The following is an 18856-nucleotide window of genomic DNA, read 5'->3' as shown; positions in this document are numbered from 1 at the left end:
ATCTAATGGGATTGGGCAAGATCCAAGTGATTTGGCCATGCGATGTAACAATGACCCCAATGGATTCACCCACCTCTGTATTTTAATCTTACTACATGCAGTCTGTGGCAATTTTATAATGAATGAAAACAATATTTTCAGCCCTTTGTAAATTTACCTCGGGATGTGGGCCTCCCGATGCCATGTCAGTCATGGGTGTTGTTTGACATTACTTCACCAGTGCGGGTTCGTGAAGTGGGGAGCATGTCTGGTTCAGATACTACTTGCAACTAACGTTAACCATAGTCAGAAATCAAACTCGGGTTGCCAAGTTACTAGTGAGCTGCCACGCTGCCAAACTCGCCATGGATATTTTATGAAATACCTATTGTACTACTGTCATCAGTTGGACACTTACCGATTTATTTTGCCTATTGTCGAACAACATATATGGTTGTTAGACAACAGACTGGTAAACTGGTATCTGATGAGTTCTTTAGACAAAACACTGACAGATTAGAGCCTGATAATAGATAATAATCTTTCAGTGGTCCCTCATATGATCTTTTGGTCATGAGACAGGCCTCTGATGTAGTATCTAGCCAACATACTTGAGTACAACTGAGAGTGGTTTGGAAAGTGTCTATGTAATGTTGAGGGGTAAGTGGGTGAGTGAGATGGCGAGTGAGTGGGTGAACTGGGGGAGCGAGCTCACCTGTAAAACTCCTCCACCGTGTCGCATTCCAAGAGCTGGAAGGGAAAGTTCTCCAGTGTCTTTCTGTCCGACAGCCAGTGGTGTAGCAGGTAGCCCAGATGAGACTCCAGGTAGCGAGTCGGACTGGCCTGGTTTAAGGCCAAAGACACCACCCGCACTGCCTGCACAACAACAACAAAAGCAGCAGTGGAAAAATCAAATTTCAGTCGATGGACATTTGATGATTTAAAAAAAAATGTAAAGCGTTGGGAGAAAAAGGCCTATTAAATTGTCAAATAAGTGGTTCAGTAGTGTCATCTTGGATAACTTTTTCTGGACACAATGCCATGTAGAACTGGTAGTAAAAATAATATAATCTGGATTGAGTACAGCGGTTGGAAGCACAGATTCAAGCAAGCGCATAACCATACTCATACACAAATCTACACTCCTTAGATAGAATCATAGTCACAGCTGTGCTCAAAAAGGCAAAGACAAATAGACTTTTGGGGCAAGTGCTATTCACGAACACCTATGAAGGCTGGAATTGTACGCAATGGGGTGGTATGGCCAGCAACATTCCCAGCTGACTGTCTCCCCAATGCTGATGTATACACACTGGAGGGACTAATTTAAGGCAGTGCGCTAACCACCACACTCCTGCTTCCCACACACACCTTCATGTGTGTGCCATCACAGCCCACAAAGATCCCCCGTAGAGCCTTAACAGACTTTTGGGGCAAGTGCTGTGAGCGAGCACTTATAGAGGCCAGAACGGCAAACGAGGGGGTAGGTGGCCACCACCACACCCGGACGCCAATGTCTCACCAGGTACTCATTTCGGGCTGAGTTTACCTAGGGGAGGCCTAGGACCAGTCCAGATAATCGTCACTGGTGTTGACCGTGAGCGGGAATAGAAGTCAGGTCACAGAGTTTGTAGCGCAGCGCGCTAACTGCTACACTACGCGCCCACACACACACACATACACTCACACACGCGGTCCCACCTTCGCGATGACAGTGATGGCTACGCCGTGTCTCAGCTGTGTCTGCACCATTGCATACAGCGCCTGCTTCTCACACAGCGAGCTGCAGCGAGCCACTGTGCCCAGTGCCGCCAGTAACACCGACGCGCCATTGGGTTCAGAATCCACACACTTGTCCTCGAGTTGGTCCGTGCCCTGCTCCTTCACCTGCCAAGAAAGAGAGTAATAGGAGTGATGGTTGGAGCGTTGCTCAGCTACTGAGCACAAAATGTTGTATGCATGTTGAACGTCTGAGTTTTGAATCTAGATTTAAAAGTGCATCGCTCCAGTGGATTCCTAATATTGGAAGGAATGGCGTTCCAGACGGCTGTTGTGGTGCCCGAATGGACGGTCATGACACCAGTGGCTCACTCACCGTGGTGCGTAGGCACGTGAACACCTTCTCCCGTACTCGCTCAAACGAGTCCTGCTGCACAGCTGGCGGCAGCGGCTGCCACTCAGCTGAGAGGCCGTCACCCGCCCGCTGTAGAAACAGTCTGGCACACAGACGGAAACATTCGGTGCTGCCGCAAACAGCATGGGCCTGAGCTACTTACAAAACACTGCTCTCTGTGTTACAATGCACACATGCTCCTCCTGTGTGTTACTGCTGTGAGTAGTGTATCTGGAGTGTTAATGTGTGTTTCTGTACAGTGTGATCTAAGGTATGTTCAAATAGGCAAAGCGCTCTGCCGTGGCACTATGAGGTGGAAGTAAGCTCTTTTTGAATGGTGTTAGGAGGGTGATTTTTTAAATGGATAAATGAACTAACGTGGACACCCTCTGAATTGGTAATGAATGTCCGCCATCTTGACATGTCCACTTAATGTTCAGCAAGGTAGCTCCACAGAACGTGAGCTCTTGTAACCATGCGCTCCGGGCTTACAGGTCGTGAAATAGATAAGTGCTCTGGATTGATCTCAAGCGCTATGCCCATTTGAGCACACCGCTGGTGTGTAAATGTGTGTGCGTCTAGGATCATGACTTACTGCGGCATCTCGTCTTGACTGTGTGTAACTGAGGATATGGTAATCTGATAGTGTCAAGTGACACATACCTGCAACTTGCATGCAATGAACAGCACATTGCAGTCAACACATAACTACATGAATAAATAATTAACCGGCGTATAAACGCTGATTCAATTAGAAAGTTCTCTCGCCGAAACAGTTCCACATGTTGTGTGAGTTTTAATTAAATATTTTATTAAGTTGGAGCATGCTTGGGAGATTGCCTGTTTGGGTTTTTACTCTCGGGACACTGAAACTGTTATGATTTTTGGATGGAAGAGCCGAGTTATCGTTTGAGCAAAAGGATGTTTGTGATTTTTTTGAATGTATACATTTGTAGACCAAGTGAATATGGAGATAGAGGCAGAACTAGAGAAGAGAGAAAAGTCGAGTCAAGACAAACAAATAGAGAGAAAAAGAATGGCAGAGGGAGACAAAGACGCAGAGGCAAGGAGAGACAGGGTAGGTGGAAAAACAGATTCAGAGGTAGAGAGACAAATAGAGACAAAATAGGAAGAGACAGCAACAAACGATTGACAGAGGGAGACAAACACAGATATACAGTGATAGATACAGAGACAGAGGCATACAGATAGACAAAGAGAAAGACAGAGAGACAGGGAGAAAATGTTTAAATGGGACAGAGGAAAAATTAAAACAGAGACTTACCCAATTATTGGAAGAAATCCACAAAAAATATAATAACCTGCTTCAAATAAAAAGTTTGGCTGAATAACGAATTGGGTGTGTCCCTAATATACACCAATGCCTTCTGCACACCCAGCCTTCAACACAATCAACACACAGGCGACGGTAACGGGTTGAAGTGGCAGGTGCACCTGTAGAGCGCCTGGGCTGCCAGCATGCGCACACGGTGCTGCCTGTCGTCCAGGAACTCTGGGAAAGCCTCTCGGACGGGCAGGGCGGCGCTCTCGACCTCCAGGATGGCCCACCTGCACCGTGCGTCCACCTGCACGTGAAGTACGGATATCAGAATCAGAATATCTATACTGGAGGAATCCGGATGAGCTATGCAGCTCTTTTTTATAGATGTCCACGGGTAGATGGGCAGCAACTCACATGCTGCGCAGGTGACGCACGGACACTTTTGGCCACCAATGATAAAGCATCATCAAATCATAAGTAACTACAATATTCACAGCATTCTTAGAGTGCAAGGCTACCTATATCAAGGCTATGTTTCATGTACATAGTCTGCTGATTGACAATGGCAATAATTTATTATTTTATTATTTAGGTAAGAATGATACGAGTGTTGTGGGGCTTCACTGAGCCTACTGACACTGGGTCACTCATTCAATTCCTTATTTGTTTTCTTGTTTATTAATTAATTCCCCACCAGGACGATACCTCAAGCATCATGGCCATGCATGTAAGCAAGGCGGCTCGCACTGCAGCTGTGCACTGCCCCTTGCCGCGGAGTAACCTGGGAAGCAACAGAAACAACAAAATGCATCAAATGAGTGGAATTTATGGTCCGCACTAAATCCCAAAACTTAATCTGACACGACACTTGCATTCTCCCAACTTACTCTAACGCCACACTCAAATCGCTCCTGCAAATCATTTGACTGCCCCTGTAATTCCTTTCACAAGCAAAACACTGAGCAGTGGAAATGGCCAAACATCTTGAAAAGTCTTGATACTCAGTGAGGCTCTCCTGAATAAAGGACATGATTATCATTTTGCGTGTTCATATTTGAGTCTCCAGCCAAGGTGCACCAAGCGGTATGCTGCATAGGACTGGCTCATTGCTGTTGGTTTTATCGCAGAGAGACGGTGGGTATGAGGTGTCAGGGGTGGGAAGTCAACATCTACCAAAAGCCGGAGAGGGCAGCCCGAAGTTTCTGACGGGCATCTGTGAGATCTCTGTCTGGGCCTGATCCGGAGGTGCAGCCCAGAGCACGAATGAGCGGGGGCAGCCGGCACAGCAGTGCGGCACACACTTCCTGATCGCTGCGGTAGTGCGAGCAAATGGTCCTGTGCAGAGCATACGCGCATCGAACAGCACAAGGCGACGTCAGGGCTTCATATGTAACGATTCATGCATCCACCAATAAAAATCAGTTCCTACCCAGATAAGCATCTGGTATATGCTCATATTTGTCGTGAGTGTAAGAATCGATTTGAATAAAAACAAATCGAACATTCAGTTATTAATATAAATTCTTCGCTACGTCAACAAAATGTATGTCATTTTGCTGTTACTTCTGTATCACTCTGTAATCCAGGACCTCCCTTGTGAATGAGATGTTTAGTCTCAATCATATCTCACTTGGTTTCAATAAAGGAAGTTATTAAATGAATCGATGCTTTAAACTGTCTAAAACATACTTCTAAGCCATGTATGTTAAGATGGGTCCATCATCACATTACAGAGTTGACACATATTCTTAGCTCTTTCGATAAAGTCACGTTGAAGGGAAACAATAAAATAATAAAATATATATAAAAAATAAAATAAAATTCTCACGACGTTTCGACAATAACACAAACGGTCGTCATCAGGTGTGTCGGTTTGCATAAATGTATTTATTTTTAAACGGCGCATTTATTTATTTATTAAACCGTCAGCGCCACGCGCAGCGATTTGGCAGTTCTGAAAAGAGGAGGGGGGAGACGAAAAATTAATGTATGCTGTCTGAAAGCCACTGTAAGCGTGAACAATCAATTAAGACCTGAAATGGTTTATCAAATCTTTCCAATGATTGCTAAGCCTGAATCCATCTTCTCGGTTGAAATTGTCTCTGTGCTTGTATATGTGGATAGCCTCATGAACGAATCTCTCATGGTAGCCAGATGGCTTACAAAGAACCTCTGTCTTGGAAAAGTCAATGTCATGTGAGCGACACAGAACAGAATCGGTGAGTAAATCAAACTGTAATGCTGAAACGGATTGACTTGTGATAGTGTAAGCATCCATTTAATATGTTACATGACGAGGGCAGTGGTATGAATACCATGATTGTCTACCCATCATACATGAAAGATTTAGAGTCATTCACAAGGGTATACACATAAAGTAATAATAAAAGGTTAAAATGCCCTTATATGTGTTATGGGCCAATGGTGTAAATTACACATGACAATGGAATAAATCTGCAGTCAAGGTTAAAAAACTAAATACTGTTTCAACAATGGAACAAAAAAACATTTTTTTTTACCTTGACTGCAGAAACTCATTTCTGAAGGTCTACAATGGCAAAGTCCACATCCTAATAGAGGAGTTGGAGCACCATTCCTAAGGAATGTCAACTAGGCTTTGCATTACCTACTTTTAAATTCCACAATCAAGCAATACTGAGTTCAACACCTGAGCGAGGTGAGCAAGGAGCTGTAGTCCATGCCGAAGGAGTCTCCTCCTGTACTTGGAAATTTCTCAAGCAGGCAGAGGTACTGTGAACATAACAAATGGAATGAATGTTATTTGAGCCATGTTATGGTCACCAGGATTTAGAGCACTGCATCGAGAGTCGGCACCACCCGGGTCCCCCCGGCCGACCCTCTTTGTCTTCCCAATGCAATGCCTCAACACTTTTCCGCCCTCCAACTTTTCGTCATCCCCCAGTTACGATTAAGGCTACTAAACCTCTCCTGAACACTTCCGCCTGTTCTCCTGGCAGTAAAACTACAGCGCCACTTTTAATAACCCCATTTTTCATCTCAAATCACTATAATTTTACGTACAATTTTATAATCTGCGCTCCTTCAATGGTGGAGCAGCAAAACTACACAAACTCTTTCCTGAAGCCCTCTTATGGCGAGCAGACCTCGACAGTGGCATTTAGCTACTGAACACATTTCCATGAGCAAGAATAGAATAGTGGGCAGCCTGTCATTTCGATGGGGTGACAAGACACTCACACGACACCCGTCTGACCCTCACCTGACCCTCACCACTCGCCAGATTATACGGTATATTGGGAAGCCGCCTACAACCGCACACAGCCCTACCTAACGGCACAAGACCTTCCCTTTTCTCTACAAATTATCTACATATATTGTATATAATACCAACTACGTAAAGCGAATTTCACACTGCATTTTTACATTGTTTTGAGATATGGTTGTATTTAGATACGAGAAAAACCCAAGCATTTTATAATGTGATCAGTGCCGACTCGGTGCTACAATACGGCATGAGCTGCCTGGCCTGTTCCCAGTGCTGTATTTACCATTCGAACGTGCACAGCCCTCGTGAAGTCCAACTGCGCCGGGCTGCACAGGGTCAGGAGGCCACACCTGAGCTTGCTGGGGTTGAACTGGGGGGCGGTGCCTGAGACTCGGGCCGCCACAGATGCGCCGCGCGCGCACGCACACAGGAAGGCAGTCGTGTCCAGAGCCAGCTGATCGGCACGGCTCAGCAGCTCGTCCGAAAGCACGCACAGGGGCACTGCGGGGGGCAAAGGGCAGAGGCAGCAAGATCAGAGTGGAGCATTGCCAGCTAAGGAATTTTAGAAGAGTGTGTGTATGAGAAACGGTAAAAGGAACGCATTTATTAGATAATTAGAGAATGTACACAGGCTGATGACATCATTCAACTGTTGAGTTGGGCAGGGCACATCGCTAGAAGGGATGATGGCCAATGTTCAATCGCAGTGGCAGCCAAGGAACGAATCGCATCCGAGAGAAAGTCAATACAGGATGTTGTAACGATGAAATCAGCTTGAGTGCAGCTGCTAGCTGTATTATTACATTGCAGGACCGTGAGAGACGGCAATGGCTTTTGGAGGGAGCCCTTCATCCAGCAATGTATTAACCAAGGCTGATGCTGGATGAGGGCCTTCTCACGCAGTGCGGGTCCAAGCAAACCACGTTGTACAGCTGGGCACACCGTGTCATAAAGCAGTAATGCCAACTGGGATGTGAATGAATCATAACCAGGATTTAAACTCAAAACCTTTTGCCTATAAGTTGAGGAATTTAACCGCATCACCACCCGGTCTGTCCGCCGAGTATGGAAGACATTTTATGAACTTTACTCTCCATACAAGGTAGTATGTAACTTCATTAAAAATATACTGACTGGATTTCCTAGAATGCAGGTGCTGACTGGTTAAGAATAAGAGCACTCAACCAAATCATAATACATTTGCAGTGGTGGCCTTGACAGAATCAAAAGAAAAAAAAACATGTACAACATGACATACTTTTTGAGGGGTTATTGACAACCAATGTAGAGACTATAACATTCCCATCACCAAAAATGTGGTTTAGTGACATGTGACTGAATCCCAGATTCAAAACCAGCATCTCAGGATTGTTAGCTCAGAGATCATACATCAACCCAGATACCTGACATGAGCATTAAGAGTTCTCAAGATATCACTTTTTTTCGAGGCTCAACCAGGAAGACACGGAAAGCTGGTAGCCCCTCCTTCAGTTAGTCCCACCCACTTTGTATTAACCACACCCATTCAATCACTAGCCCCACCTACACATTGAGTGGCCTCATGCTTTATATTGGCTCGTAGGTACTTGCCTACTCCTCTGCCAACACCACCAACTACTCAATTAGCTTGGCCCATGAGGCTAGAACATTTTAAAATGGGACAAAATCTCATATTTTACAAATACTTAAATAGTCACAAGCACAGCTTTTCTGAACATGGGACTGTCCCAAACGAGACCAGGTTGTTTGGTAGCATTGATGAGATATCCAAGGACTCCATTAAATCGGCAACTCATGTCAGTTGTCCAATGGTGTTTGCACATTTTTGTTTAACCTGCTCCAACTTGACTTCCGGCACCATCTTCACAGCTCTCCCCACCACGACCCAAGTTGTCACCGAGCATTTCTATGTCACTGGAATTAGAGCTTGTTGCTGTGGTGCTAGTGTCCATATCATCTGAAAAAAGGTCGGTTGACCCAACTTGCTTGTCCTGGAGTCAACAAATGAAGAGTTAATTTAGAATCTTGAAGTTAAAATATCAGTGGAGCAATCAATGCATTTTAAGCGTAACAATAACAGAGAACTTTATTCGTAAAGCTAAAGTATCAAACGTTGGAAATTGTTTTTATATGTAGATACAATTACCGAGAATGTTCATTGGTTCAGGGATTAAATGGTATTTCATTTCAGAAATGAAACCAAACTCTAGGTGTATCGCAGTGGTTAGATTGCAAATTCAAATCCTGGTTGGAGTAGGCTCAGCTTATCTACCCCTTTGGGTCTATGAAATGAGTATCACATATTGGGAAGTCAACACTGGTCAGATAAAAGAGAAACCGGCCCTTACAGCAGAGATACTGAAAATCTGCCACTGGATTATGGCAGGCAACAGAATGAGCACCAGCTCATTGCTTGATAATTGACTGAAACTATTTACTTAAAAATGTCATTAACATATAATCTGCAGAGGCAGTGTGTAATCATGTCATGAATATTTAACCATAAGCTGCCCTTACCATATGCTTGACAAGCCCCAAAAGGTCAGTGATGAAACACGCAGGGATGGTGAGCAGGAAGAGCGAAGACGCCAACTGCCCCAAAGGATCCTGGGGGGATAAAAGTGTATTTTCACAGAAAAGCGTTTTATCGTGGTCTTGAAAAGACTCCAATGTTTTAAGATGCAGGTGTTCACTTGGAATAGTTACAAAGTATATCAGATAAAGCCAGCAATGGAAAGGAGTGGTGGCATCAACAACATTGGCCTGAATGACTTCCTGATTTCAGTTCTTCCATAACACTTCAGTAAAGTGTTAAGTAAAAATTCAAAATATTAGTCTAAATCCTACTGATGGTTCACATTGTCAAGCTAAGCAATCTACCTGTCATTGGGTGAGACAATGAGACTAACGCTATTGTCTATGATGGCATGACAAAAGTGTAAGAATCCTCTTCCAAGGAGTCATGAGTCACCCGAACCTGTGTGGAGTCCAGGGCATCAACAGCGGAAGCGCACGACACTACGAGTGACTTGATCGCGCATGCCACATGGCTCTCAGTCGCCTTGTTTACATTGGTGCTGACGAACTCACCCACCGACCGCATCAGTAGCTGTGGATATAAGTGGTGACAAAGGACACAAATAAACAATAACCACCGCACTCAGGCAAGCAATCTGGACTGCATGTCTCAGTTTACAGCCACAAGGCAATATTATGAACTTCACCTTCTCTGGTCAGGACTAGTATTTCCAAAAACAACCAATATTGACTTCCTAAAAAGTGGTACTAGTTTTTATTGATCTTGGAAAAATGGTGGACGAAGTCAACTCATAAATGGTAAAGTAATCAGATAGCTCAGCTGTTATTCACATGATCATCAAAGGCCAGGACAAAGGTGGTGGATGCTCATACCTTAGCTTTCTGAAGTAGCACACTTTTTCTGCCAGCATCATCAGCATCCGCCCCCGCCAGTTGGAACCCAGCCACCAATCCACAGAGCAAGGCAGCACCACGAGCCAAACACTCTGGAGGCACTGGCTGAATGGCATAAAGAAAACGACCCCATCTCGCACATGTGTCTACGAGCCTCTCATTTGACACTGACATTTCCCATCGCAATCTTATCTATGTGATATTCAAAATGTGGTTATCAATGTAAAAGACAGAGATTTGTACACACACAGAATGACAGGGAACGCGCAAGAGCCAAGTAGAGGAAGACAGATGCAAAGAAAAACAGAAACAGAGGAAAACAGAGGGAGAAACACAGATAAATAAAAAAAATCAGAGAGACAGGAAACAGACAGCGACTCACCTGGACGTCCTGGCCTCCAATCAGGTTTTCGGCGAACGCCACCACCTTTTCCTCGAGGGTGAATCTCACAGGGGTCATGACCTTTGATCCGGCCGTGACCCCAGTGTGTATGGATGCCATGCTCAAGTGCGTGGCATTTGTGTGGCCCGGCAGTGTAGGCTCGGGGTCGGAGACCTCGAAGGTGGACAGAAGGAAGAGCTCCTCCATTTGTTCCAGGCCTTCGTCACGAGGGTAGTAGGTGTTGTCTTCATTGCTGAGAAGTGAGGATTCAAATGGGGAGGACTGTGAGCTACAAAAATATTATAGCCAGGCATGCAGGCACACAAGCTCAACAGCTCACATTTTCGAAGATGGACAATGCCCATCACTGCAGCACGACTGCTGCGAATTCAAAATGGCAGAGTGATGCCACTTGAGCACTACCTTGAGTGAAGTCAGTGTTATTGCAATCAACTTTTGTTCATAATAACACCCTGCAGAAATTAACAGAGCTACTATCGGAATATTCGGTATGCTGGTCGAGTGGCGAATTATGTTAAACACGTGCCTGAAATCCGTATCAGAGAAGATCGTCCGAGCTGCAGCCCGGTTATCCTTTAGAGTCAGGCAAACGAGCGCACGGGACACCAGGAAAGGGGGCAAATTTCTGGGAAAAAAGATGAAAGAACACAAACAAAATAAATAAATAATCTTGCAAGATCGATATAAGTTACGTATTTATGTTTTTAATTCCTCAAGATTCCTTTGACATTTGGTCCGTACCACTTGCTGTTTTTGTTCTTTTCGTAACCCAGGCCCTCCCTTGAAACAAAAGCTCTCACGTGATGTTACATGAAGCGTGCTTACATTCACATAATGATATTAAACAAAATCAGGACCAATCAGGTCCACAGGGGAACAGGGATCGTCTGGACAGTATCAATCAAGCCAACGGCAGCAGCAGCACTAATGTTAACACGTGGTTCCTTTCTGCCCTCACCCTTGCAAGATAGCTGGAGGCTCGATCTTCTCAGTGTCCTCCTCGCTCGGAGAGCTCTGCCTCGCCAGCAGCCACGCCATGAGGCTGCGGCGGAGCGTGGGGTCCCGCCTGTCGCCGTCCGTCCACGCCGCCTCCTCGGTGCTCTCCTGGGAGGTGATTTCGCTGCCCTCCGACACCAAGCCCGGCTGCCAATTGGCAGCCAGCGCTGCCACCGCCGCCGTGCCGCCCTCTGCTGGCACCATCTGCCGTGACACGAGCCGGAGCAGGAGCTCCACCGCAGAGCTGGAAAACAATGCCCGCGATCATGCACATACGGAGACAGAGATGGCGATTCAACAGTTTGGGGGTCATCGCGGCTGCTGTTCAGTGGATGCACTCACGCACAGCTCAACCCACAGTAGTCGATCTAATGAGAGCCAAAAATTGGAAATACGTTAAGTCACAAAACTTCATGTACATCTGCATCCCTTTAAGAAGAGGACCTCCCGACGCCTGCACATATCGTTAGGATAATGTATTATTGATTTACTTATTTAACCGGGAAAGCCACACCGAGTCATTGGACTCTTTTTCAGAAGGGTCCTGCATTGTGTTTTTATTTTAAGATGTTTTCAGCCAATAAATGAGCTGTTTATACACATTCCGGGGGAACCCGGAGAAAACTCACATGCGAGAGGGCAACACTCTATCCCCATACTTATGGAAACAGATGGTGATTAGTTCACTTGCTGCACCGCCTTCTCTTGGTGAGCCAGGATATGGCACCTCGACGTCCATCCGATGCCTCCACAGTACTGGATGACAGTATGCACCACCACCACCAGCTGGCTTGTTCTACCATACTTCACCACACTGCTCAGTTCAGGTTCGCGAAGGTCAGCATAGATGTAGAAGCATAGTGTAGTGACGCACTTCGCAGACACTAAAATGGGAGGCACTGTTTATTATAGTCTTCACAGGCACAGGGAACACTATACTTAGGTCAGGACAGCAACAGGCTGCCTGACCCACAATGCTATAGACGATGACGAAGACTTGTGTCGCTCCAAGGGTTCCCCTTCCCTGGGTCCTCCTTTTATCCCCCCAGCGCAGCCTCACTCCCCCTTGGCTACGCCCCCCTTCTAGAACCTCCTAGAACAGGGGTCGGGAACCTATGGCTCGCGAGCCAGATGTGGCTCTTTTGATGATTGCATATGGCTCGCAGATAAAACAAAATATTCTCACTTGTTTTAATCCATCCATCGATTTTTCACTGCGCATGTCCTGTTCAGGGCTGCAGGAGCAATTGTCCATTATTTTAATTGGATGATACTGGCCTACGTTTGCCGTTGCTGGGTAAAACAGGTAAACTCCCCCTTTTGAATCAGTCTGAGACTGCGTCTGCTAAGTCATTAGCTCAAAGCTAACCCTTCGACGAAGAAGATGGCGAAAAGAAAAAAAGACGAGAGTATCGTACATTTCAGGACGAATGGACCGAAGAATTCGCCTTTGTGGAGAGAGCGGGTTCTGCGGTGTGTCTAATTTGCAATGACAAAATTACATCGTTGAAACGGTCGAATGTAAAGCGGCACTTCGACACGCGCCACGCTACCTTTGCATCAAAATACCCTGCGGGAGACAGCAGAAAGAAAGCGTGCCAAGAGCTTCTGAGCAGGGTGCAAGCTAGCCAGCAGCAACTCCGCGTATGGACCCGGCAAGGTGACTATAATTCGGCTAGCTTTGCTGGTTCTTTAGCAATAGTGAGGAACGGAAAACCATTCACAGATGGCGAGTATGCTAAAACGTTCATGCTGGATGTAGCCAATGAACTTTTTGATGATCTTCCGAACAAAGACAAGATAATAAAACGGATACAAGACATGCCTCTGTCGGCAAGAACTGTTCATGATCGTACCATCGTGATGGCAAACAAAGTGGAGGAAACGCAAGTGAAGGACATAAATGCAGCGCCGTTCTTTTCTCTGGCTTTGGATGAGTCAACAGACGTGAGCCATTTGTCGCAGTTCAGCGTGATTGCAAGATATGCTGTTGGTGACACACTGCGCGAAGAAAGTCTTGCTGTTCTGCCATTAAAAGGGTCCACAAGAGGTGAGGATTTATTCAAGTCTTTCATGGAGTTTGCTCAAGAAAAAAGTCTACCTATGGATAAACTTCTCTCAGTGTGTACTGATGGTGCTCTGTGTATGGTGGGGAAAAACAAAGGATTTGTGGCGCTTCTCCGTGAACATGAAAATAGACCCATCCTAAGTTTCCATTGCATTATACACCAGGAGGCACTTTGTGCTCAGATGTGTGACAGGCAGTTTGGCGAAGTGATGTCGCTGGTCATTCGTGTGATCAACTTTATTGTTGCCCGAGCCTTAAATGATCGCCAGTTTAAAACACTGCTGGATGAAGTTGTAAATAACTATCCTGGTCTGCTTTTGCACAGCAATGTGCGTTGGTTGTCAAGAGGGAAGGTGCTTAGCCGTTTTGCGGCTTGCCTGAACGAAATCCGGACTTTCCTTGAAATGAAAGGCGTCGGGCATCCTGAGCTAGCCGACACCGAGTGGCTCCTCAAGTTTTACTATCTCGTAGATCTGACTGAACATCTGAACCAGCTCAACGTGAAAATGCAAGGCATTGGAAATACAGTGTTATCCCTTCAACAAGCTGTATTTGCTTTTGAAAACAAGCTGGAGTTTTTCATCACGGATCTTGAAACAGGTCGTTTACTACATTTTGAAAAACTGAGCCAATTTAAAGATGCATGCACAGCAAGTGAGCCCATTCAAAACCTTGATCTCCACCAGCTAGCTGGCTGCACATCCAGTCTCCTACAGTCCTTCAAAGCACGCTTTGGAGAATTTCGTGAGCACACTCGTCTTTTTAAGTTCATCACCCATCCAAACGAGTGTTCACTGAACACAGCCGACCTGAATTACATCCCTGGTGTCTCCGTCAGAGATTTTGAAGCAGAAGTGGCTGACCTGAAGGCCTCAGACATGTGGGTGAATAAGTTCAAGTCACTGAATGAAGATTTGGAAAGAATCACACGACAGAAAGCGGAGTTGGCGAGCAAGCACATGTGGACAGAAATGAAAAAACTCCAACCCGAAGACCAGCTGATTCTCAAAACTTGGAACGCGCTTCCTGTCACATACCACACACTGCAGCGTGTGAGTATTGCTGTATTGACCATGTTTGGATCTACGTATGCATGTGAGCAGTCATTCTCACATCTTAAAAACATCAAGTCCAACCTACGATCACGTTTAACGGATGAAAGCCTCAACGCTTGCATGAAGCTTAACCTCACCAAGTACCAACCCGACTACAAAGACATCAGCAAATCCATGCAGCACCAGAAGTCGCATTAATGGTGAGTGTTATAACAACATTATTTAAAATAATAAATTCAGAGGCTTATTATACTGACATTTAGTCGAATTCACTTTTAAAATATATTATATGGCTCTCACTGAAATAAATTTCCAAATTTTTTGCTTTCATGGCTCTCTTAGTCAAAAAGGTTCCCGACCCCTGTCCTAGAAGGTTCCCGGGCTTCTCCCGTACCACCTTCTCCCCACATCCCTTCCTCCCGCCTACCCCCTCACCTGCTGGCCGACAGGGTTGCCATGGCAGCCGAGCCCCTTCATGCCAGCAGCCAGCGCAAAACGCCGTAGTGACCCATTCCATATCACTACAATAGTATAGTGCAACAATGGAGTTTGCTGCCCTGCCCCTTTGCTGCCCACCACATTACTACTATTTTTATTTTAACAGCTAAGGCCCACTGAGCTCTATAACTCTTTTTCAGAAGCCACCTGGCCACAAATGATAGCCAAATTAAGTGGCTCATCATGTGGAAATGTATAGCAGCCAAATATTCTAAACACATGTTTCTAAATGAGGAGGGAAAACCGGAGGGCCCAGATAAAAATCCACACAACCACAGCGAGAACATGCAAACTCCAAAATATACAGGCGTCATGGTCAAAGTCGAATCCACGACCTGTATACCAGGCGAGGTAGTTATTGTCGCCACCGCAGCGCCCCTAGCTTCACAATCCCATTACAACCTGTTTGTGTATGGTGGTCACCTTTCCAAGCATAAACCAGTCTCAACCTGCTTAACTGCCAAGAACTGAAAAGATCAGGTGCATTCCAGGCAATTTGGTCACAAGGCAAGATTCCTAATTACAGGTACGCAATCCAATTAAGACAAAATAAATGATTTAGGACACCACAATCTGTGCTTAGTTTGTTGTCCTTCTCCCGCACCTCTGATTTGCACGGACACATATGTAAGATGGACAACAGGAAAATGAAAGTGTATTGTTCGGAAAATGAAAGGAAAGAGAAAGAGGAGACCTAACGACAGAAGAGATTGGTGCCAGGAAGATGTGCACTACTTGAACATATTAGCACAAGACAGAGGAAAGTGGTAACAAATGACGAAATGTGACAGTGATGATGAATCTGCGCTTGCCAGCTCTGGTGGTTGTGGTGGTCTGGACCGCGATTGCGATGACCGTGTTGAGCAGTTGCGGCATGCTGTGGTGGGAAAGGTTTCGGGGGGTGGGGGGGGGTAAGTCAGGGTTTCACCGTGAGGGCCGGCAGGTGAGTAGGGCACGCCAGGCGTCCGGCTCTTGGGGCACGAGTCCGCGCTGCAGCAGCGTTGAGAGCAGAGCAAGCGCGCGGGTCTCACACGCAGGCGCTGAAGGGAGCGAGCGCAGTGCAAGCGACCACGACGTGCGCCACACACGGCGCTCCTCCACACCCACATCCTGGGCAGGAGGAAGCACAAATGGACACGCGGGAACGATTTGGAAGCTGTCGGAGGCATGTTGTAGTGTGCTGATCTTTAAAGGTGCGTTGAAACATTTTGATACTCCTGCTGATACAGCTATGGCTGCAAAGTTTGGTCGTACATGTTATGTATATCGCTTATTGTTCAATTTTAATCACAGGTGTTTTTATAGCTTTATTTTGGTGATTTTCAAAACGTATGGTTTAGCCATGTTTGTTTGTTGAAGTAGAGTTAGCCTGATAACTTTAATCTAAATTGTCTTATGGTTGTTATCGTTTGACATGCATCCCACTGGGATTTTTGCACACAGCGTTGATTTACGGTGTTTTTTTCTGTAAGGCTTTGCTGTTTTTTCCTGGATTTTTCTGTGGCATGTAGTCACTTTAAGATGTTCTTGTTCATGTTTTTGTTGGTTGCGGTTGCACCCGAGTCAAGAGCCGCATGGCTCACAGGGCTATACCTAATACATGGCACTGAAAGGTGGCCCGTTAAGTCTGTTTAGGTGGCATTGGAAAGCCACTGGAGCTATGCTCTTTTAAATCTAGATTTAAAACTAATTTCTTTATAACTTTTTTTTGTTTAGTTTTTTGTCCTTTATCCACGCCTCCAATTCGCATGGTTGGCTACGAACGGTGCAAAAGAAGTTTGGCATACATTCGATTCGGTTTGGCCTCTTTGTTCAAACGTCTCTGGCCAAGGTGGCCTGGTGGCTAAGGGGACTATAATTACAACAGCAGTAGGCAGGAACCGAAGCAGGTGTGTGTATGATGAAAGCTTGAGAGAAAACTTTCTCAATACGAGGATAACCAGGAAGACCACACAGTAATATGCTTTTGTTACAATCTCTGGCACGAATGGGAACTCACCACTGGCTGTATTTTGGCTAACTGGTTCAGGCACAGCAAGGACAGCCGTGTCCGTTCATCTCCTTGGCGACGCCGGGAGGCCTGCAGCCGATTTAGAGTGGTTACCGTGGCAACCAGCTCACTCCTTGGCAGGCTGTCGGGGTGCCTGTCCAAGAGACGGCTCATGATCTCCAACCTAAAGCCACAGACAGAAAAGATAGCTTCTATACTTGTTTCCTTTGTTATCATGTTATGTAATGATAGTCCTGAGCCAGCAGTATAAATACCATATTCCCAGACACCAGACTGTATTAATTGTAATAACCTCAGAAGGATGATAATGATGGCGATCATGGTGATATCGATTCCACTGCTGACTATGACAACACAGGGGATGAGCTCACTTTAGACTCGCAATTTGAAATCACAATCTAATGAATTAACCCTGGACAGTAGTTGAACTCGAGTAAAACATAACTCTGCCATGCAGGTGACACACAAACACGGCGACATCTCTGCAAGATCCACTTACCCTACCACCAGTTGGCTGCTTTACCACATTAGTTACACCCAGCCAAGGCAATTACTTTCTCACTCCACTGCTGCTGGAAGACTCTCCACCGTAGGAGCCCTCCAAAAGGGTATATTGGCCTACTTATCCACGCTGACCGGACATCTTTGAAGAGGTGAGGGTAGCCACATGTTATCCCACCACACACGACCTAATTTTCGACTGTGGTGTATACATTTATTCTGCTGTGTTAAGACAGTGGATAATTTAAGAAACATGCACCACTGTTGCAACTGCTGCACCAGAAAAATGAACAGGCAACGTCTGGATTTACATCCAGTATGATAACCATCGCACGCTGAGAGCATCCATCTCCTTATTAAATAAAATACAAATGAAAGAATTCCCACCAGGGCAGGACTTCCCCGTCGACCTGTGACTTGAGAAAAGTTTCCCTCAGCACCTCCCAGCCCAGATCCACCCTGCGCCTCTTGCTCGCCACGTCACGCGTGTCCCACGAGCTTCCCCGTCGCCGGCTCGTTCCCGAGAGACTGCCGTTACTGCCCCCAGAAGCGCCGCGGCTGTTCACATGGCCCCTGTCACCACTGGTAGGAACACCGTTGCCGCCACCGCCACCGGCTTCAATCATTTCCAGAACGTTTGTCTCCGAGTTGAACAGCTGCCAGACCAGAGACATGCCATTTGTAAATACACGCCGGATGACATGCAGCGAATCACTCTGTACAATGCATGAAAGAGCAACCTTTCAGTGTTGGGTAAGAGTTATGTAGGTATGTGGAACTTTGTTCGCACCGTACATTGCCAACCATGCAAATTGGAGGGGAGGACAACTAACTAAACACAAAAAACAGTTCGAAGTATTGTTGATTATAATCAACAATATATGTAGACACAGACACAATTTCAACCGAGAAGATAGGTACAAACTTAGCAATCATTGGAAGGACGTTATCAACCAGTTTAAGTCATAACTGGCTTGATTTGAAGTTTTCGTGACTGCAGGAATCCATACTCTTTGGTTCTTTCGGTAAAGTCACGTTTGTAGAAAAATAAATAAGAAATCGCGACGTTTCGGTCGCAACACAAGCAATCGTCATCAGGTAGAAAGTTACAGCAGTAGAACTGCTGAACAAGAAAGGGCTGTTGCAACAAGAGGTTATATAGATGTTTGAGGTGGGTGTCACCCAAGGGTAAGCAGGCGGGGTCAGAGTTGGAAAGAAGTCCCGTCGCCGTTCGCACGCACAACAGCTGCGTTAAAGGGAGAGAATGGCAT

General features: G+C 45.8%; 1 protein-coding gene across 5 annotated transcripts in view; it reads right to left on the bottom strand.

Moving 5' to 3' along the window:
* ATM (ATM serine/threonine kinase) overlaps positions 1 to 18856 on the bottom strand; it is a 90289-nt gene that overhangs the window by 47657 nt on the left and 23776 nt on the right. For all 5 annotated transcript variants that reach the window (XM_032972796.2, XM_032972802.2, XM_032972801.2 and 2 more), the window contains exons 9-26: positions 17973 to 18241; positions 17073 to 17247; positions 16002 to 16183; positions 11415 to 11696; positions 10983 to 11081; positions 10436 to 10688; positions 10033 to 10158; positions 9599 to 9730; positions 9139 to 9228; positions 8456 to 8612; positions 6905 to 7122; positions 6043 to 6125; positions 4548 to 4709; positions 4080 to 4155; positions 3548 to 3678; positions 2075 to 2195; positions 1681 to 1866; positions 695 to 855 (exon numbers count right to left, since the gene is read on the bottom strand). In XM_032972796.2, the coding sequence (XP_032828687.2) occupies positions 695 to 855; positions 1681 to 1866; positions 2075 to 2195; positions 3548 to 3678; positions 4080 to 4155; positions 4548 to 4709; positions 6043 to 6125; positions 6905 to 7122; positions 8456 to 8612; positions 9139 to 9228; positions 9599 to 9730; positions 10033 to 10158; positions 10436 to 10688; positions 10983 to 11081; positions 11415 to 11696; positions 16002 to 16183; positions 17073 to 17247; positions 17973 to 18241 (2903 nt within the window). The remainder of the gene's footprint in view (positions 1 to 694; positions 856 to 1680; positions 1867 to 2074; positions 2196 to 3547; positions 3679 to 4079; positions 4156 to 4547; positions 4710 to 6042; positions 6126 to 6904; positions 7123 to 8455; positions 8613 to 9138; positions 9229 to 9598; positions 9731 to 10032; positions 10159 to 10435; positions 10689 to 10982; positions 11082 to 11414; positions 11697 to 16001; positions 16184 to 17072; positions 17248 to 17972; positions 18242 to 18856) is intronic.

The sequence above is a fragment of the Petromyzon marinus genome, chromosome 49 (genome assembly GCF_048934315.1).
Source record: "Petromyzon marinus isolate PM22_M1 ecotype Great Lakes invasive population chromosome 49, UKy_Petmar_22M1.pri1.0, whole genome shotgun sequence".
NCBI classification, from domain to species: domain Eukaryota; kingdom Metazoa; phylum Chordata; class Hyperoartia; order Petromyzontiformes; family Petromyzontidae; genus Petromyzon; species Petromyzon marinus.
Note: the sequence above shows the minus strand (reverse complement) of the source record. Positions and strands in the feature narration are given on the sequence as shown.